At 39.0% G+C, this 21,758-nt stretch overlaps 1 protein-coding gene across 4 annotated transcripts in view; it reads right to left on the reverse strand.

Annotated features, from left to right (window-relative positions):
* The window catches only part of zgc:158766 (pleckstrin homology domain-containing family G member 4B), a 65,513-nt gene that overhangs the window by 1,536 nt on the left and 42,219 nt on the right, over window positions 1-21,758 (reverse strand). For all 4 annotated transcript variants that reach the window (XM_069194968.1, XM_069194967.1, XM_015357735.2 and 1 more), the window contains 18 exons: window positions 20,718-20,841; window positions 17,445-17,538; window positions 16,505-16,591; window positions 16,060-16,176; window positions 14,899-14,997; window positions 14,148-14,290; window positions 12,236-12,374; window positions 11,436-11,558; window positions 11,122-11,313; window positions 9,536-10,371; window positions 8,917-9,166; window positions 8,680-8,769; window positions 7,846-8,070; window positions 6,298-6,468; window positions 4,790-4,967; window positions 4,549-4,665; window positions 1,685-1,954; window positions 1,351-1,571 (listed from right to left, as the gene is read on the reverse strand). In XM_069194968.1, coding sequence (XP_069051069.1) covers window positions 1,351-1,571; window positions 1,685-1,954; window positions 4,549-4,665; window positions 4,790-4,967; window positions 6,298-6,468; window positions 7,846-8,070; window positions 8,680-8,769; window positions 8,917-9,166; window positions 9,536-10,371; window positions 11,122-11,313; window positions 11,436-11,558; window positions 12,236-12,374; window positions 14,148-14,290; window positions 14,899-14,997; window positions 16,060-16,176; window positions 16,505-16,591; window positions 17,445-17,538; window positions 20,718-20,841 — 3,476 coding nt within the window. The remainder of the gene's footprint in view (window positions 1-1,350; window positions 1,572-1,684; window positions 1,955-4,548; window positions 4,666-4,789; window positions 4,968-6,297; window positions 6,469-7,845; window positions 8,071-8,679; window positions 8,770-8,916; window positions 9,167-9,535; window positions 10,372-11,121; window positions 11,314-11,435; window positions 11,559-12,235; window positions 12,375-14,147; window positions 14,291-14,898; window positions 14,998-16,059; window positions 16,177-16,504; window positions 16,592-17,444; window positions 17,539-20,717; window positions 20,842-21,758) is intronic.

A 21,758-nucleotide genomic window follows, 5' to 3' on the forward strand; every position in this document is an offset into this window, starting at 1 on the left:
CAGGTGTGGGGGTCCCCACCCCCAACATTGGGGAACCTCTGGTCTAGCTGCTAATGCACAACAATGAAATAGCATGTTAGTTACTTGAATCAATAAACTACATCAACCTGTATTAGTGAGATTCTTTGGGATTTTAAATTGTTATCCTACAGTAGCAAATAAAGAGTCATTTCTGCAATAATGTAAGTTTCCATAACATGAATTGACTGTAAAATGATTGATTGATTAGGGAACATTTTTCCCATAAAGTGGGTCCATGTTGTCTATAATACCACTCAAGTATACTGGAATCAGTCACATGAGTAGAGTAGATTGTGTGGCAGCCTCAGTGCAGCAACAAAGTTGTGTATCAGCGTTCAGCCACTATATTTTCATTCTTCGAAAACATTTATAAGAACATTGCTGTTATAATGAATGGCAAGAGTATGAAGCTAATGCATGTGGAAAAACTGAAAAGAAAAGGAAACTATTACTCTGAAACAAAAGCTTGAAGTTATAAAGTGATATGAGAGAAATGCAACAACATGTGATATTATTTTTTGCTACTGGGTTTAGAAGAGAGCATTGTTCAAAATGTTTTTTAGGAAAAATGTTGCCTCTCCTTCATCCAATGAGGAATTTTGTCATTATTGAACTGTCTTTTCTCTTTTTTTAATGATCACAAAAAACACATATTATGCATACGTGACACATTCAAACTTAAAATATGACCTATTACTATAGAAAACATACCTTTGATTCCCATTGAACCAATGGTTTCTATAAAATTGCGATTATGTTTAAGTATTATATTATCCTCTTGGTGATTTCCAGGAACACAACTATTGCGTTATAGCATAAATAGCTGTATTAACCAGAAGAACTTAATAAAGTATTAAAGATGAAGGGGTTATAGAATCTCATTCTTATATCCAAGAATGGTGAAAATGGTACAAAGTAGAGACAAGCTCATTCTCCATTTTAGTTTGGAGGTCTTTGAATACTTCATGGCCCACTTTTCTTTTCTTGGTAGAGATTCTGAACTATAGTACAGTTGTGCAGGGCACAGGAAAGGACATTTAGTTTTTGTAATGAGTTAGTTCTATGTGAAGTTTAAATATGAACACCAATGACCTCTCATAATGAGAGGAGAGTATGTGTAATGGACAGATTTATCTGTATGAGTACAGCATAAAAAAGTGTGGTCTTGGGAGAACTGTTTTAACATCTTTCAGCAGATAATAATAACAAAAGGTCAGATCCTCCATCACCCGTTCCAGAAGGCAGACATGTTTGCATTCCGGCAGGTGGTATTCAGCAGCTCTATGCCAGATAAGGATGTATTCAACTGGAAGGATAAAATATACTCACTGCTGTGATGTACTGACTGCTGGGCTGTTTGAGATCTTCATTTTGCTGAAACAGTGGTGGGGAGGGGGATTGCAAGGGAGGCGATGAACACAGGAAGGAGGTCCCTTCACTAGAGAAAGTATCAGCAGAAGTTTGTGCTTGGCTGGCCAGAGTCAGACCACTCAGACCAGTCACGCTGTCACTTGAGGTGCACTGAGAGGACGTTTCAGAACTCTCGGTTACTGTTGTTGAGAAACCAAGAGACAGAGAAAGCAACCTGGGTTAGTGGAGAGCAGAAAATGCTTAAGTGTCAGGCAAAAGAAAGACATCATAATCCCATTGAATAATCACTCACTCATGGAGGGCTGGCTTCCTGTTTCCTGCTCCAGCTCATCTTCTTCAATGCATGTTCCAATGTCGTATGACCAGTGATTTAAACTTGGGCAGTTGGCTATAGCATATGACGGAGAAGGGTATATGTGCAGGTTTAAGGACCCCAGGATGGAGGAAGAGGACTGGCTGCTGGAGGAAGAGGTGCTGCTGTTGGAGATGGTAGAGTGTGGCCTTTTGAAGGGCGTGGAGTGGTCAAAGGAAGACACTGCTATAGAGGCTCTAGTTCTGGATTCTGAAAAAAGGAGGAATCAACACAGAATTTAAAAAGATCCAGATCTAAACAGTAACCCAACACAAACATCACAGTCAACATACCTGTGGATATCTTACAAGGAAGATTTTGTTCTTATATGGTTGTACCTACTGTAAGTACTGTGTAGTTCCTGTGTAGTTTGTCTTGAAAGTCCATTAACAAATATAAGATAAAATGAGTGCCACTTATATCTTTCAGTAGTCCTTTGTAAGGTACGTATACACATTGTTTCACTGATAAAAGTTAACTGCTAAATACATGTTGTGATGCCACGAGGGGCATTTTCCTAGCAGTACAGTACTTTTTCAGATGAATCATCCCGTTTACTGATACTTTTGGCATCACTAAGATGGCTGTGAGAGAATGCCAGCATTACCCTGCAATTGCTGGAACAGGAAACAGATGAGTGCCCTGTTCCAGCCTATATAAATTGAGTAATGAGCTGGTGGTGAGTGTCCTCTAACTTGGCAGAAGTGCAGCGTGAAAGAAGGCTGTTGCATTCAAGATGCTTAGGACTGCTTTAGCATCTTACAAAATGGCCTGAGACTGGAGACATGAATTGGACCACAGGAAGTCCTGAGCAGGAAGGAAGGAAATAAACTGCAGTAAGACCTGAGACAGGAGAGAGAAAACAAACTATTGGGAGGTCTGTGACTGGAGAGAGAGAGAACCTTTATTATTGGAAGACCTAACAAGTGAAGAGAGAATTCAAACTATAGATAGACTTAGAATGAGAGGAGGAGATTGAACAGAAAAAAAGGCCCTGTTAAAGTTAAAAGAGAACACAAGTAGGGTAAAACATTATTTTAATTTTTGTCTGAAACAGTGTATTCAATAATAAACATGATGGTGCCAGAATAGTTGCCCCGATATTTAGTTAGAGAAATTAAAAGTTAGTTAGGAGCTCAAATAGGAACTAGGTTTATTTTAGTTTATTATTTAACTTTTATATTTTATAATTCAAATACAAACACAGTTATCTGCCAAACTGTTTCCCAGTGTGTCTGTGTACTGTAACATGCCTATATTCCATGCCCATGTGATGACAGTGACCCCCATGGCATCACAATCTTTAAAAGAATGAGAAATCTCTTTAAAGGGTTCCAACACCTCAGTATTGTTTCACTGAGGTTATGGATACTAGCTACTGATACCAAGTTAGAAAATAGCTACTAATAGCTACTACAAATACCAAATAGCTACTAATACTTGTTAATAATAGCATGAAATGATTGTCATTCCGATCATTCATTATGGAGGTATAATATTAGATTTCTCGTTTCTCAGATGTATTGTATAATTTAAGATTGAATACATGTCTAATCAGTGACATGGATTTCAGGTCTTTATTCTTTGAACATGATTGGTTCATATCATTGTTACTTTTATAAAACACTTAATCGGAGGCCTTATTCACATGCAGTTGGTGTCATTTTGTCAGGTGCATATTCTCAAAGAGGTTTTATATAGAACAACTTTTACTGTATATAATAAAACAGTACACTCATTAAAACATATGTTCATTATGATTTTAAAACCTTTATTTTTTGTATCACACATTGCAAGACAAAATTTATTTATTGTGAATTTCTTAAATGCATGTGTGATACATCCCCATGTTTAGTACCAGAAAGCCTGCTTGCATCAACCACTCTAACATAACCACCTGACATGAAACAACAGTTAGGGCTAAATGCTAGCTTCATCAGACATTAAAACATGAGTAAGAACAGCTCCAAAATAAAACATATACTAATAAACATTACATCAACTCTATCTACCTTTTTTAAAACAACTAGCCCTTTGTTACAACTTCATGTATGTGCTAAAAGACACTCCTTTTATAAAAATGCCAAACAAATCCCATGTGGAAAATCGCAACAGTCCTGACAATTAACAATTCCATTACATAGATTTTGAAGTATTTCCAAAGTCTTTAATAATTGACTTTGGCGGCCCCTAGCGGTGGTCTTGTTGTCAGACTCCCCTCCGGATCAAGAGACACACCAGGGCCAGGAGTGAATATAGGGGACCTCGGCAGTGTATTCAATAGCTAACACATTTTACATTGACTGCAACAGATGTTCTGTATGTGTGCAGACACAATAATATTCAATGTATAAACATCAAAAACTTCAAATGTGTTATAGATATACAAACAGGAAACACCTGCAACCTGAGCATGTTCAGGCAATGCCACCTATCTGTAGCCAGACAATAGAGGATAGATTTCTTCATCTATGTGCAGAAAATGTTTTTAAAAGCCTCCGACCAGCCTAGTTCAGGTTTCTTTGGTTAAATAAATAAGTAACTGCATACTGCCCAGGATTCTGTACTGAAGCTCCAGAACAAAGAAAACAAAAAAATGAAATTCAAAGGGATATTTTTTTTACTTAACTTTGAAGTGATCAACAAACCACATATAAAAAGAGCACAAATATGTGGAATGAACACAATTCTTTGGGCATTTTGTCTAATTGCAGGGGCAATCAGTGCTTACAGTTAAAGATAGCTAAGACTTTGAAAAGCTAAAACAGTTAAGAAACACAGTTCTTGCCTAACAGTTAACTTACCTGTTCCCTTCATGATATAATCTATTGCTCTGTCACTTATTGCAGCATCGCTGGGCTTAATGTCCATAAAAGGCTTATTGCCTATTCCCATTGAGACCATCTCCTGCATTCGCAGCTCTACAAAACAAAATGATAATAATAAAATAATATATACATGTGCACAGCATGAATCAGGTTATTATAATTGTCTTTTTATAATTTCAAAAGGTTTTTGATCGAGGTTCCAAAAATAGATGTTTACCTCTGTTACGCAGTGCTTGTCTCCACAGAATTTTTCCTATTATGTTTGTCCAAGCTGCCTTCACCTCCGCTGAGCTGGCTTGAAGGATGAAGGTATCCTGCGATTTCCTACGTCGAAACCAGATTTCAAACCGGAGCCCACTGTCGCCCACATTTTCGGTCATTCCGATTTCTGCAGTCTGCAAAACATTATGTCCATGAATAGTGATAGGGCTTGAGTTGGGTCCTGCTTCAAGTGGGTTTAGCCAGCAGCTATATCACCCTGTAACTCAAAAATTGGAGCCCATTGAAGCTATGCAGGTTGAACCTGGCCAATACCTGGATGGGAGACCTCCTGGAAAAAACTAAGGTTGCTGCTGGGAGAGATGTTAGTGGGACCAGCAGTGGGCACCCATCCTGTGGTCTGTTTGGCCTAATGCTCTGATATAGTGATGGGGACACTAAACTGTAAAAAAAATTGTATGAGTCATAAAACTGAGATCATGATTCTCAGTGGTCATTACAATCCCAGGCTGTCTCTTGAAAAGCATAGGGGTGTTACCACCAGTGTTCTGGTGAGATTTCCCCTGGGCTTTACCAACCATGGCCTCCTAATAATCCCCCTCTATGAATTGTCTTCATCACTCTGCTCTCATCCCCACTAATAGCTGGTGTGTGGTGAGTGTTCTGGTGCACTATGGCTGTCGTCGCATCATCCAGGTGGGGCTGCTCATTAGTGGTGGTGGAGGGGAGACCCCACTACCTGTAAAGCACTTTGAGAGGAGTGTCCAGAAAAGCGCTATGTAAATGTAAGGACTATTCTTATTATTCTGCTGTTCTAGCCTTGAGCAAGTTGATTTAAACTAATCACTCCAAGAAAATGCACAGCTAATTGGATATCAAGGTAATTCACTTTGGACAATAATATCAGACAGCTACTAATCTAAGTAACTACTAATGGAATGTCAAAGAAGTGCAAAATGGACAAATGATTGAAGACATGAAAGGAGTGAGAAGTACTAAAAATGACTGGCTCACCTAAAAAGCCTAAAAATTAACAAAAAACTGCTGAACAAAAGGACAAACTTTTGGTGTGTGAGAACGGATGACTTCTCAAAAAGTGACCCAAAGTATTTATTTTGTCTCATATGTGAATTCTGAGATGAACAAAGACACCAAATTCAGCTTCACCAAGAACAGCTACTAAATAATGGAGAAGAGACGCAAGACAGGGAAAACAAGTCTGCGTTTTCACAGTGCTGTACTGTTCTCTGCACGTTAGGGTCAAAGGTCACTCTTTTCTGTCTGTGAAAGGAGTCACTTCTGTCTGTATTCATATTTTCATCGGTAGCATGTAAGACCAGCTCTGAACCTCTGTCAGTTGTTAATAATATTTCTAGCAATTCGGTTGCACTTTTGCCTTGAACGCTGACCTCCATCTGGACTTGTCCATTAATATCATCAAGAAAGTCTCACACTACATTGTCAGAAGACTGTTGCACCGAAGCTTTACTTTCTGTTGTCCTGTACCTTGTAGGACTGTTTGTAAATGTAGATGTCATATCCCCCATCAATCTTTTTAGTTTTGCTGAACAGAATGAGGTCCTCGAAAAGGAAGACGTGCCGGAGGTACTTCCTGCGTCCGCACCAGACAATAAACTCATCCTGGCACCGCAGCTGCCCTTGTTCTTTCAGATTCACCTGGAACGAAAGGAAGAACTCGTCAGTGTCACGATTATAGTTCCCCCCTCCTTAAGGGTGCTCCAGCCCGTTCACGTGAAACTTTATTCTATGCACCTGCTCCCTATTCCCAGCCCACCTTAAAAGCCAGGCGCTGACGCTCATCCGGGCTCTGCATCGTATTTCCATATCGTGCGAGTCCGAGACCTGGAAGCGCCTGGTCCCGTTAAGGTTTTAACCTCTGTTCCCGTTCCCGTTCCCCGTCCGCCGGTTCCGACCCGGCCTTCGTGGTTTTTAATTCTTTGTTCTGATGGATCTCCTGGTTTTGGACTCTACTCTTGCGTTTTGGATATTCCCTAGGACTACTCTTTTGGATTGTTCGCCTCGGCCACACCTCCCCCGTGCACCAGCGCACCTTGGACACGCCCCCCTGTCTTTAAGCCCATTTTCCCGCATGACGTTTCCCCAGTGTTCCCCCACTTCGTCGGATTGTGTCGTCTGCATAGGGTCCGGAAAGAACTGTTTGTTACAGTCAGCACTGCAGACTCACAACTTCTGCCAGGCCTTGGGATACAGGATCCCATTATAAAGCTGACTTCTGAGGGTGAGGAGAAACCATACACATCTACGGCTTTTAGAAGACCTTGGCGTAAGAGAAGAACGTCAAATATTCTTGTAGTGTTGGTTCTTACATCAGGATCAGGCTGTCTAGATTTATTTTACTAGTCTCAAAATCTGTCCCTCACTATTACATTATTACACTATTACTTATTTAACAAGTGTTAAATAACACTTGTGTAGCATGTAGATTTCAAGGCAATCTGGTCTCTTGGCTTGTTTTGCAGTAACTATTAAAAAATGTATATCCCCAGTTCATGATAGAAGACCGCATTTGGCATCTGTCTTTAGGAAACTATCTATCCTTTTGCTGAAAGCTGCTCATTCCAAGCAAGGTTTGTATTGACCCAGAGCTGGTTTGTGAAGTAAAGTGCCCGAGGCCAGACAACCCCCTTGTCCATTGCAAGACACCCATGCACACAAACAGGGAAAATTTAGTTGCCCCAATTGATCTAGCCTGCATTTCTTTGGATGGTGGGAGGGAAATGCTGCACCTAGCAGATGCTATCTTAAACATGGGCAGAACATGTAAACTCCAGATGGGAACCACCAGAATCAAACCCAGGACCCAAGAGCTGTGAGCTTCTATTGCATGTATTTCTGCGCATTTGTCTAGCCCTCTCTTGAAAGGGTGTGTTACATATGTTTTTTTATTATTAAAAAATAAAGATTATATATCTGTATATATGTCTCCAGAGCTCTCCAGATAACCCACAGCAGTCCACCCCCTCCACACCTCTCCTCTCCCGTACTCATACTGATTAACATAGTTGGCCTCACATCGCAGCCTCGAATGGCATCCATGGCCAGCAGGTCGTTGCCATGGCGCAGCTGGAACTTGACCATCTCCTCGGCAGCCCGCAGGTCAGTGAGCTCCTGGTCCTGAGATTTGCTGCACTCCTTGATCATGTCCTTCAGGAGCAGCGCGTACTTGCTCATCCTCTGGATAGGCTTCAGCAGATAGGAGGCCAGGTCCATTCTATCTCCCAGCTCCAGCTGCTTGTTCTAGAAACAATAGCAGATGGAGGATTAGAAACAAAATGAAAAACTGACCAGTCTGCTCAAGGTTGAATATTTGCAATGCAGTTCTGGCTTCTACAAAGCCATGGCCTTCCTTCTGGTGATAGGATTTTATTGACTTGAATCATGTTTCTAAGGGTGTTGTTATCTGTATGATCACATTTCTTCTGCTATTTATTCACACTTTCAGCTAAAAAGTCCAGGAATGTTTATGGACAATCTTGTCTGGAATGATTTGTGAGCAGCACTATCTTTTTGTGAACGTGTAGTGGGCAAATTGTACATAACAGTCGATATTAAGTCTTAGTGGTGCATTATACAATTTGAACATAACATTGATTTAAATTTCATGCTTTGAACTGTATTTATTAATTTAATTTTTGTTTTCCCTTTTTGTTTACAAAAGAAGTAGATGATGTACATATTTTTATTAGTAGCGGCTTCAAGCTCAGCTTGCCAATAAAGACATATTTCAGTTAAACGTTGTAAAAAGTATTATTTGGACTCGTAGAGTGACACCTGATGCACTGTGGGATTACATTTCACATCACATTAGGAGACTGGCCAAGATGAAGCTTACGAATTTGGACTCACCTTAAAGAAGCCGTTGCCATGACTGGCTAACAGAGCATCTGATTGTGGCTTGTTCTTGCTGTACAAAGCATACATCCCAAATTGTTCCTCCTTCAAAGAAAAAGGTGTTTTCTATCATAAAATTGGATGTTTTTCAATTTCCATTTTGTTATGCTCATCGTAAATAAGGAACTAGATTTAGAAATACACCTACAGCATACGTGAATAATAGCTTGTAAGCACAGTTGAGAAACTTACGTGTCGAAGGAAACAGCAGCTGACGGACAGCGGGGACTCCACACAGTGCTCCAGTTCTTTGAGAAAATACTGACTGTGAAAATCATACAGTTTCTCCATATTTCCAAAGATGATGTTGCGCTTTCCTCTTAAATCCTGGGGCAGGTCTATCCTTTCCATCTCCGGAAAATAGTTTTCAATTATATAACCAAGTGATCGAACATATTCCCTCTCCGTGGAAATCATTTCATCCATAATGTGCTGCATTTTGCTGTTTTAAAACACCAAAATCATGGTCACATCATAGAGCATGCAGTCATGTATATAAGTATTCTTGTACAATACATTGTTCTACATTTGGTTTTGATGAAAAAAATTCAAAAGGAAATAAATTGATAACACGATGTTACAATTATTTATGGCTTATTATTATGGCTTATCTCTTGTCCTTGATATTTGTGACGGTGCTATTTCTAAAAATAGCATTTGTTCTCCTGATATTTCTAAGTCACTTCCAGACAGAAAATTCAAAACAAATCAGTTTTCAGTTAGTAAGAGCACTTCCAGCTTCTTTTCAATGAAGGAGAAGCCCTCACAGCCAGATTTTCGAACTGAGAAAGGGAAATTACAGAGCTTGTACCTGCTCTGCTTTCTGACGTCTCCGTCAGAGCGTCTGCTGTGCATTCTGGGAGGGGAGGACAGGCTGCGGCTCCGGCACAGCTGCGGGCTTTTCACGTCAGGCCTTTGCAGCTTTTTTTCTGGGGCCACGTTATTGGCCACTTCCAGCCCCCTAATGTAGACACCCGTGTACCCGTGGCTACTCTCCCTCGAGGAGGCGTCGTGGCCGACGTTTTTCTTCATCATCTTTTTCAACGGCTGCTTCCTGTGCCGCGCTGCTGGGGAGCACACGGGTTCCGACCAGCAGGAGGCAGAGGAGTCCACAGTGCAGTCGCTATCGGTGTCGTCAAGCACAGCCGGGCTCGGCCCGCTTTGCTCGGACCCAGCTTGAAAGGGGGCCAGAAACAAAGAGTGGCTTTTAGAGAATGGGACATCCTCGCGCCCGTGAGGACTCATTTTTCTGGACTCCTGAGTCTGCGTGGGGTTTATGCAACTGTCACTGACACGTCGACATGAAGGCTGCCTGACTCCCATTTTTCCTTCAGCTGTTTTGGAGTCAGCTGGCGATGTCAGCCCACAGCTTTTGGGTGTCGTTGTGGCTCTAGCTAAGACTTCTTCTAGATGCTGTCTGGTTTGCTGACATTTCATCCAGTGGCTGTTCCACTCCTTCAGCTTGCTGGGGCTGTTGAGATTCAACACCATTTCATTTAGAGTGTGGAAATTCTCTGGCGAGAACTTTTTAGCCTCGCGGTGATAGTCCTGCAGGATCTGAATCTCTGCTGGAGAGAGCCTGGGAGTGCTGTCTTCCACATTCAGTTGCCTAAAGTATTCATTGCAGTGTTCCACCCATTGGTCAGCCTAGAAAAACAGAGTAACTCCAGTTACCAACAGCCAAACAATGTGAGGGCAGCAGGCAGATAACTCCTGAGATTGGATTGGAAAGAAGGTTTAAGGAAAAAGAGAAGAAAACATTTTTTGAAAAGTAATATATCAATGCAAAGTTAATCAAAGCCTTCATTGTGATAAATTCTCCTGCCTCAATCGTATTACCCTGCAATTATTTAGGTTTAAGTTGTATATTAGACAGAATTAGTACACTAACATTATGTTTTTGTCTGTAAAAATGAGTTATTACATCATCATATAATGTCATACACCCAAGTTAGAGGAATGTTCTCACATATTCTCATAGTATTAGATACAGTATGTAGTATATCAAGGCCTCAGCAAAATATTTATCTTGAACATCAAAGAAGTGGGCATTTCTTCCATCATACAAACTGATGCTTTCTGCAGATTAGCTAAGACTACACAAATAACACTGTTTCCTGACTGAACATACAGTATACAGTATGGGCAACAACTCTGCTCCTATGCTAAACAGAAAAATTAAGGCTAATTAGCCAGGATGGAGCTGTTACCACAATAAGCCACTCAAAGCTGCAGTAACCACAATAAGAGACTGGAAATTCTTAACAGACATCAATGGCTTATTGGATTTGAATGCATTTATGATTTAGAACATTTTACACAGTGTGACTTCTTATGGCCAACCTAACACTACAAAAATGACACTCAAAAAGTGAATCAAGACATTAAAAAAATTACCGTATCATAAAACTCATACAGATTGACCAATATTTCCAGCTCAGTCCTTCGCCTCTCGATTCTGCCAATGGTGTTGTACAAGTGCAGCTTAAAGTCCTGCACCTTTTGTTCCAGGTGAGCATCTTTGAAAAGGGAGGTGTTAGCGATGCCTTTGGACTCCTTGATGAGCTGCATCCCCCTTTTCTGATGTTGCTGTGGAAACAGGGTGCAATTAATCTTTGTACACACAAATACAAATGTTCAGGGACGATGTTAAATAAGGATAATACAGGAGTATGTTTAAAAAAGCAGTTTTTTCCACCATAGATACATACTGCAGACTCCTCGAGAAACATTGCTAAGCACTGTCGCATCTGCTTCAGACCAGCTAAAGACATAGTCATAGAATCCAGGGGAGCGAGGTACTTCTCTCCCTCCACAGAAAACCACAATTTTATCTGTAGAGAAAAAAACAAAATTTAGCTCACATTGACTTTGCTGATTTTAGGGAGAGTTCACAGTAACTTCCAAACAAAATCATCATCATTTCAAAAACCTATGCCTTCAATTTCAAACTAATGCTCCCTGTCCTTTGCCTCAGAATATACTGTACTTCTAATGCTTTTGAAACGGGGATGCTTCCTTCTGAATTTTTGACATCAGGATGAAAATCAGCCATGAAACTAACATGAAAGAAGTTATTATAGAGGGGCTTATAAACTCACCAGCCATAGTATTGGGAACCCCCACTGAATACTGTGATGGGGCTCTGCAAGTAGAGAGAGCAGGTGGAATAGGATGTAATATGTATCTTATCTGAAAGTCTAGTCTTAACAGAGTGTTCCAACAGGATCTCCTACACTTGATGTTGTGATTAGAGTAATGATGTGTGGGAGATAACATCAATTTGTTTTACTGGTTCTCAGCAGAATTGAGGTCTGTGGACATTTCTGACCAGGGGAAGGTGACAGAAGTCTTCCTCATGTCCCTAAAGTCAACCACTCATTGCCTGTCACTGAGAGGGTCTATACCTCAGACCAGTTGTTCCTCATATTTTGGCTGGCAAGTGTAAAAAGCTTCACTTTACATTCATCTGTTTTTGAATATCTTAACCGTAGAGTTGTCAGTGTCCTACCTGGTTACTTCCTTCTTCAAACCTACGCATCTCCAAGAGACTCTCCAACTGTTTCAGAGACTTGTTGGACAAAATTACTAGCTTATGAACTTCTTCATCCACCTGATTGTACAACGCAGTAACCATATCAATGGCATCCCTGTAAACACCAAAATTTAGACAAATGAGGCTCATTAGTTATCATCCATAAATTAAGTTAAATACATTGTACAATCCCAGATACAATATTCTAAGGACAATTGTCTTGCTTTAGTGATTTAGGACAAATAATGTGATACATTAATGTTGGAGTACTCTAAAATTGTGTAATGTAGGGAAGATTAAACATGTTATCTGAAACTACCTTCCCTAAATTTACATCCAGCTGTCTATGGGAACATCCGTCTCTTAGTGATTGCATTTGTTTAGGTCTTTCCAAGATCTTCTGCAAAATGCTGTCTTGGAGACGCCCAGTGACATAATGTACTAAAGGATCTACAATTATCACATCTCTACAAAAATGTTGTGCGTCAGCCTTTCTCTTTTGTAGTAAACTGCTGGCAGAATTCAAACAAGTTTGACGAGCAAGAGCTCCCTCTTCAAAAATATATGGTGATTATTCCTCATAATTATACCACACTGCATACCACAAACCTAGGTAATAATGTAGTGGATGATAGGAATGCAGTTTTCGAAGGTCAGTGCAATGTATTTTTATATAGTAACATTACCATATAAGCTAGGGAGCTGACAATTCTCTTGCTGTTTCCAGCTAAGAAAAACAGCAGCTGAAGTCTCACCAGTGAGCTATCTTGGAGCGTCTGGGCCAGCTAGAAAAATATAACCAGTCCTGGGCATTCAAAACCACCTAACATGACTGTGAAGGAGTGTAGACTCTTAAATGGCTTTTTGATTCTTTAAGGTTCTTGGGGTGTGTTGGTGGCAGCCATTACAATGCTAATTAAAATCCAAAATGGCAGCCAGTTTCCAAACAATTGTAACTGGGACTCATAGTTTAAACTACAAGATGAAAGGCTATGCTTTAAAATTCAGCCATCTACTGTTTGGCACTGGGGAAAGGAGCTGCTGCTTTGTGATTGGAGAAGAGTAACATAGAATTTTAATTAAAACTCCAATCCACCCTGCAAATGGAAATTCATACAGAGGCATCTTGAGTCGAGGCACAGAAAGTCCGCAACAAGAACATGGTTATACTGTAAATGAATAAAAACTCTCCAACGATAAAATACTCATGTTACAGATTCACTATATGTCTTTCAAAGTTTCTTAATCTATTAACCAAATTTGAACTTTGATGATTGGGAAAATTTGTGGCAACTGGAGCCCATATTCCCTGGATTAATGTGAGATGGAACAGAGATTCAAAGATGCCCCTAAAATGTAATAAATTAAGTTGAGCATTTAATCTACTATTTAATTGTTGCAAGCGATTAATTACTTTACTCATCCACTAAATTCAAATCAATGATTACAATAAGAGAAATACAAAATGTTCTTTACTGAAATGGCATGGATGTTATTCAGCTGTTATTTGCTGTTTAAAAATATTTTTAAACAACTTGATATGTTTGTACACATAGTGATGTGTTTCTGACAGGGGCACATATACAGCATTAATGTGCCATAACAACATGCAATTGTTCAAATGCACAAAGGAGTTGTGGGAGCGTGTAACAAGCTACTCGGCCAATGTTGTCAAAGACAACACCCATGTTTTTTTCAAGAAGTGAACAGATGTGAGAGTACTGTAGGTCACTTTGGCTAATGGCGTCTACGAGATGAATAAATATTGTGAATGTAAAACGCATGGGTGTGATCGTCAGATCAATCCACCACTAGCAACTAAGTGTGCTAAACAGGCTGAGCAACCTCCACTTGTTTGCAATCTTCCTTATATTCTGCTGTCTCCCACCTGTGATTCTCACTTTCACAGCACTCCTCTTTCTTGATTCTGGCCAGGATGGTTCCTCCCTGTAGTCGGAGCCGGATCAAGTGCCTGTCATCCAGGACATTCTTCATGAGGAGTCTGTGTCTGCTGATCACCTCTGCAACTTCCTAAAACAGCCATTGATTATTTTCCACTGTTGTACTCAGAAAATTACTTCTGTCAACATTGTTTGGTTTTTGGTTTGTCTTTGCATGTTCTGCTGACATTTAAATTCTTGCACCCGCTAAGTGTTCAATTTGAACATTGAAGTTCTGATTAAAAAGTAAAGTGTGTAATTAAACCATCATTGAAAGGGACTGAGCGTGTTTTAAGGCACTGGATGTATACAAAAGTATGTTTTACATTAAAGACTGAAAAACAAACATGATTGCCAAACTTTTTCTAAAGCACTTGTAATTAGTTTTGATTTTTCCAGCATTAAAATATGCATATGATTGAGTGGGGAGCTGGGTCAGCATGCATTGGTGCCAAAGGAACCAGTAAAGGATAATACCGTGCCAAGAATCAATGCATCACACCTGAAGAAGGGTCAACAACAGAAACATTTAGCACGGCATTCACTTTCACTTGTTAAAATTTCTACTGTTTATACATGTTCTATATACATTTATTTGTTAATGGTTGGCAGGGAACAAATGAACCTGACTATGCTCAGTCTTCTTCAGGAGCAAGCTGAGGATAGTAAGTGGTATTCAGACATATGGAGTTGGCTGACCTGGGCAGTGGAGAGAGGACTGTGTGAGCTCAGGGTTGAGATGGAGCTCTGAAGGGTGGAGATGGCAGCATTACAGCTGCTTGCAAAGGGCTCAATTTTCTGCAATTCAGAAAACAATTAATAAAATTAAATATTATGAAAGATTACAGCCTGGTATTTTTTGTACTGGCTAGCTCAGACGTAGATGGCCTGCTTTTGGATTGTCCGTGATTTGCCTTCATACATGTTCTTTTGTTTGGTCCTTTAATTAATAAATGGCTGCGTAAACTCTTTGGCAATATATAAAACCAAGGATCTTAGACCATTGTAATCTAATGGGGATCACATTTCAGTAAACGCTGAACAAAACAGTGTCCCGTGACAGGGCAGGGGTGAAAACCTTTTGAGGAATTGAGTGACTTCTGAAGTATTATCTTGCCACCAAAAGCAGAGTACTCTGTCTGGTTGAGGACCTCATTTTTAAAAGTGACAGCTCCTATTCACATTTCCAAGAAGCTATATGCACTGGAAACATTAGCTCTTTTGACAAATACCAGTCTAACAAGAACAAGCAGATGAAATGACAGATGTACAAAGATTTTATAATCTTTGTTTCTGCTCAACAGATGTCTGCTCAACACCAAAAGAATGCTACAGTACATGTGAAAAGCCTATATTGGTTAAGCGGTGGTGGAAAAGTTACTTAAAAAGTAATCCATTACAGTTACAAACTACCTGTGTAGGCGATTATTTTTTTCATGGGAAGTTGGGGGGGGGGCAGCTTCTAAGAGGAAATGTATTACTTGCATTGCAGCTGAAATTATTAATACTGTAGGTCACTTTAACTGTTGACATTTTAAAATAAATTTTCCCCATTGTCCTGTTAGTTTTAAAAAGTAAAGTCTTATACAAGTAACTTGTAGCTGTAACAGAATAATTTTTCAAAGTAAGCTTCGCCAACGCTTGTGAATACTCATTACGAATTGCAGTCTCAATTTCAATACAGCCTATCTTCTTTGCTCAGGCTCAGAGGCAGTAATATATGTTTGTGACAAAGAATCACCCTCCAAAAGCATGCAGCGCTGAGCACATCCCCTTAAAATAACATGGTCAAACCCTGATGAACCTTTAACCTAGTAAAGAGAAAAACAGACATACCTACATACAATAAATTACACCTACCCTTCTGAACTGTATCCACTGATTGTGATCATAGAGAAAAGTCCCATCAAACTCTCTGGTGAGCTGACTGGAATCTATGTGTTTGTACAGTGTCTTCAGGGACGTTAGCGGTTCGTACTGTGGAAGGAGAAAATATAGCATGCTTTTCCTGCTCCTCTTTTGTTCAACAAGATCATTTAATTCTATCAACGTTTAAGGTTTTTGCTGTGTATGGAGGCCATCAAGTTAGGTCCCGGAGTACAAACTTAGCTTAGCCTTATTGGGATAAATGCATTCAACACACATTTGTTTCAGCATTTTAGTTGTGTTGTTGTGGTTTTGTAACAGTCCACATTCTATTTGTTTTATTTATAATGTGTCAGTTCCTACAGACACATGAAAGATTATTAATTAGATTATTAATGATTACTTTTCAAAAGCTTCTGGTATTATTGGAAATCATTACCTGTACAGTTGTGTCTCTTTCAGGTTTGCATGTTGTATCTTTGTCCACAAGCAGTAGAACAGAATAAAGTGCATTTGGCAGCGAAGTCTTTGAGGCAGCATAAAAAAGAAAAGAAAAAGAGCACAGAAGGAGGAGATATCAGTGGAGAAAAAAGACACCATTTACGTTTAATTGAGAGAGAAAAGCAGTAAATAATTGTTCATATGGGAAGTGATGAAGGTACAGTATCATATAAACAACATCGAAGTCTTCAGGAAATGTTATGTATAATATAAAATGATCGGCGACTATACAATATATAGCATATAAACATTATCCCATTGTAAAATTGCATTATTCAAATGCCCATAGAAGCTGTCTATTTCCTTTTTGGAAAATGAAAATTGTTGGACTTGATTGACAGGTAGGTGTCAATGGTCTGCCCCTTTCTTCCAAAGGGAATCCCAAACTGCAAAATTCTGAAAATAGAACATTGAAGGATCCCCTACATTCTTGCAGTAAAAGAATGTACTTAAAGTATGATGAAATATGAACAAAGCCACTTCTACTTGTTATGTTGATGACTCATACAGTAGGTGTTCAAACATCTTGCGGTTTTACCAACAAGTCGGAACAAGCCAGTGCCAAGACTGACTCTTTCTTCAGAAATGTAACAAAACCAGTTGAGAGACTAAGAGGCAGACTCGGCGAAGGTCTCACACAATCTTTAGAAAATATCATATTCCAAAAAAAAATCATAAGTTAACATTGAAGAATGATATACCAACAAATTCACAATGAAAATCAACGTCAAAAATTAGAAATGTTTGGAAGAGTTTAAAATTGTTTCAAACATTTCCTGCCTTTCAGTATGCCTTGACTCCTTCTGTTAATTAATTTTAGCCTGTGTACTTTTTCAATAAGGTTTAAAAGAAGAAGCAATATTGCATTGAAACCTCACCTGGACTTCTGTTAGTGCTGCGAAAAGGGTTGAAATAGGCTGGTGCTTTCGGGCATCAACTACAACTGTTAGACCTAAATCACGCTTCTCTTTTCTGTTAAAGAAAAAGAAGTGGGGATATCAGAGGAGAGCATTTTACTTCAACTAGAACTTAGCTTCCAGCCTTCTTAAATATCCACAATTGATCTGAAACTTGTTCAACATGATTGTTGACAGAACCATTCGGACTTTGCTTTTAGGTGACCATGTGTTTTCCAGTGTACCATTTACAATCCAACCAGCTACTAACCATAGCCAGAGGGATGTTTAAAGGGAGGCAGTGGGAAGGGTTGTGTGTGAAAAAGAATGAGCAAGGTCAGAGGTTGAATCTGCAGGAAAAACAGTATTTCTACCAGTAAGCAATTGCATTCTTTAAAGTGTCCAGATTTTGATGAGGTGTCTCTAAAGTGAACAGACAGTTCAATGCAAAGTGCATTTCATTGTCATTAGTTTTCATTGGATCCCAGAGCGTACATATGCCAATCGTACAGGTTTGCAAACAAGTTGCTTTTCAGGCTTTGAACAGCTGTGTCAAATATGCAGGTTCTAATTTTTATTATTAAAAGACTGAGCTTTAAATTAAATCAAGTCAATATTTTAGGGTACACTCACACAATGTATTAAAAGGCAAGGTATTGTGACCTCTAAAGATAGAAACTCCTACGAGGGCAAAAAGCCAATGAACTATGAATCTGGTCTTTTGGCATGGTGGGATGTCTGAGACCTGTTGCTTGTAAATATTTTTGTATAATTATGAACACATTTTGGAGTTATTTGTCAAAGGAAGCATTCCTACATTATATGAGCTCTTCATGTATTGTTCAAAAAACATCAGACCATAAAAATCCTTCAGCAAGATCCTACAGCAAATACCATTTTAACAGCATATTTCAACTAAATGAAAAATAGCCTAAGATACAATATTAAAGAGGAGACATTTTCAAAAGGTTTTATGCATGAATTTTCATCTTTAAGGCCCATATTTTGTGGTTTGAGGGAAATTTTCAAAACTCAGAAATGGAGGGCTTTCTGAGACAGATTACAGAATTCCTTAGATTAAACCCCAGCTAGGGTTTGGGTTAGGATTCCAACAATACTTTGAAACTTTTTAGCATCATTGCTGTATTTCTTGCCACAAGAGAACTATAGGAAGAGCAATATTTTTCTTCCATCTTTAATTTTTTTGTTCTGGTATATTTCGCTGCTTGTGTTGCTCTGCACATGATATTCCAAAAGTGAGTCAAATTAAAAGTGTTAAAAAAACCCATTCTATTGTGTAACTCTCTTAATTTTGTCATTTCAAATAGAACCAGAAGAATCAATGGAGTCAAAATTGGATGATTCTTGCAACCCTAATCCTAGCTTGGCATATACACGTGTAAATACCATTTTAATAGCATGTTTCAGCTGAAAGAAAAATAGCCTAAAGAAGGTACAATATTTGAGGATACATTTGCTAAAAGTCTAATGTGTGGATTTGCATGTTTAAGGCCTATATTTTGCGGTTTAGGAGACATTTTGAAATCTATCAAATGGAGGGCTTTCTGAGATGGATTACAAAATTCCTTTGATTGAACCGCAGCTAGGGTTAGGGTTAAGACTCCAACAGTACTTGGGCACAAGTGAATTTTTGGAAGAGTAAATTCTTTTCTAACATCTTTTTTTTTTGTTCTGATCTATAGTGTATTTAGCAGCTGTATTGCACTGCATATTTCAAGGATGGTATTCCAAAACTGAGTCAAATTAAATAGTGTTAAGAAAACCCATTCTATTGTATCAACTCTCTCAATTTTCTCATTTCAAATGGAACCCAAAGTATAAATGAAGTCAAAATTGGTTGGTTCTTCTAACCTTAACCCTATCCTGGCCTGGTAAGCATACTCTGTAAATACCATTTTAACAGCATTTTTCCACTGTTTGCAAAATACCCTAAAGAAGGTACAATATCGAAGACGATACATTTTCTTAAGGTTATTAGCATGGATCTGCATGTCTAAGGCCCATATTTTATGGTTTGAGTGACATTTTCAAATCTCAGAAATGAAGGGCTTTCTGAGACGGATTACAGAATTCCTCAGATTAAACCACAGCTAGGGTTAGGATTAGAATTCCAACGGTACTTAGACACATTTTAGCATCATTGCTGTATTCATTGGCACAAGGGAACATTAGGAAAAGTGATCATTTCTAACGTTTAATTTGTTTGTTCGGATATATTTGGCTGCTTCTATTGCTCTGCACATGGTATTCCAAAAGTGAGTCAAATTAAAAGTGTGTAAACTCTCTCAATTGTGTTATTTCAAGTGGAACCAGAAGTACAAATGGAGTCAAAATTGGATGGTCCTTGTAACCCTAACCATACCGTGGCTCATGTAAATACCATTTTACAGCATCTTTCAACTGAATGAAACATAGCCCAAAAGCCCAAAGAAGGTAAAATATTGAAGAGCACATATTTTCAAAATGTCTTACCCATGAATTTGTATTTTAAGGCCCATATTTTGTGGTTTGAGGGATATTTTCAAATCTTAGAAATGGAGAGCTTTCTGAGATGCATTACAGAATTCCTCAGATTGAACCCCAGCTAGGGTTAGGATTCCAACAATACTTAGACACTTTTTAGCTTAATTGCTGTATTTTTGCCATAAGAGAACTATAGGATGAGTGATGCTTTTCTCCTGTCTTTAATTTTTTTGTCTTTAATTATTTTGATTTATTTGGCTGCTTGTCTTGCACTGCACATTTCTGTAATGGTATTCCAAAATTAGTCCAATTAAAAGTGTCAAGAAACCCATTCCAATGTGTAAGCCCTCTCAATTTGCTCATTTCAAATGAAACCAGAAGTATAAATGGAGTCAAACTTAGATGGTTCTTTTAACACTAACCCTAGCCTGGCCTGGTAAATCCTCACATGTTGTGTTCCTGCCAATGGTTTAATGTATCCTGCATAAACAAATAATATTTTGCATGAAATGGTTCTAGCAGAGTAACTCTTTTTTTCTTGCAGTTCTTCACTTAATTTTTGAGGTTCTCACAAGGTGGCTTCCAATGTGAGACTTTATTACAATCACAAAAACAACCAAAGCAAAAATTGACGGTCCTGAACACAAATTCTTTCAATGAGTTATCAGAAATCTACTGTCTCATGACAAATTAAAAAAAACATTCAGCAGACAGAGGTGATCCAACATCAGTCAGTACATTGCAGTTAAAAATAAGACATAGTTCCCTTACCTCAGAGTGATGTAGTAATACGTTATCAAGCGAAATAGTTCTTTGGCTGTGCAGTTTTCATTAAGCCAAATCCTGGTTCGTGTGCAGACCTGCATAACTGCATGCCCATTACGGTCTCTATTTCCTGAGATAGAATAAAAAAAGAATTGATAAAAGTCCACCAAGATGCATCCACATACTGCATGATCAACAGAAAGGGTGTCTATCATTAGTGTTATGTGATGGCCATCACAAACTCATCATGGCCCTCAAAGTAAAGAGGAGGCTTTGCATTAGAACTCATCCAGGTTTCTCACCAAACCAAAAGCTTTTTTCAGTCTCCCAAATGCTTTTTCCAGACTGCTTTACCCACACCAATAGCACTGTGCATGCCCTTTTTAAATAATAAATGCCACTACATAAGCCCATTTAAGAATGTGGAATTCAACCCTTTACCATCCATCTATTTCAAGCTTATCCTCTTCCAATTCAAGGCTGCAAGGGAACCGGAACCTATTCCGGCAAGCAACAGGCACAAGGCAGGGTACATCCTTGACAGGACACCAGTCCATTGCAGGACCAACAATTATTAGACAGGCACTCACATCAATGGACAATTTTTCCAGAAGCCAATCAACTGATCAGTATGATATTGGGCTGTGGGAGGAAACTGGAGCACCCAGAACAAACCTGAACAAATATGGGGAGGACATACAAACTCCACACAGATAGCACTCTAGCAATTAAACCAAGGGCCCCAGCACTGCGAGGCAGAAATTCTAATCACAGTGCCACTAAGCCACCCTCAACCCTTTACCACTAATCTTATACATAATTAACACCTAATGAGACTATTTACAGGAGTTAGAGGCTCTTTGGAGGCCTCTATTGGCAGGTCAGCTCTTATTGCAGCCAACACATCTGTCCATGTGGGCATCAGCAACACAGCAGAGTGTCAGGCAGTTCTGCTCTGGGTTTTTACACATACATGTACTTTAAAATACATTAATTAACAATATAGACATGTCTTTAATTATTCCTTCCCAATATTGGGTCTCAATG

Source organism: Lepisosteus oculatus, chromosome 10, assembly GCF_040954835.1.
Source record: "Lepisosteus oculatus isolate fLepOcu1 chromosome 10, fLepOcu1.hap2, whole genome shotgun sequence".
In the NCBI taxonomy this organism is placed as follows: domain Eukaryota; kingdom Metazoa; phylum Chordata; class Actinopteri; order Semionotiformes; family Lepisosteidae; genus Lepisosteus; species Lepisosteus oculatus.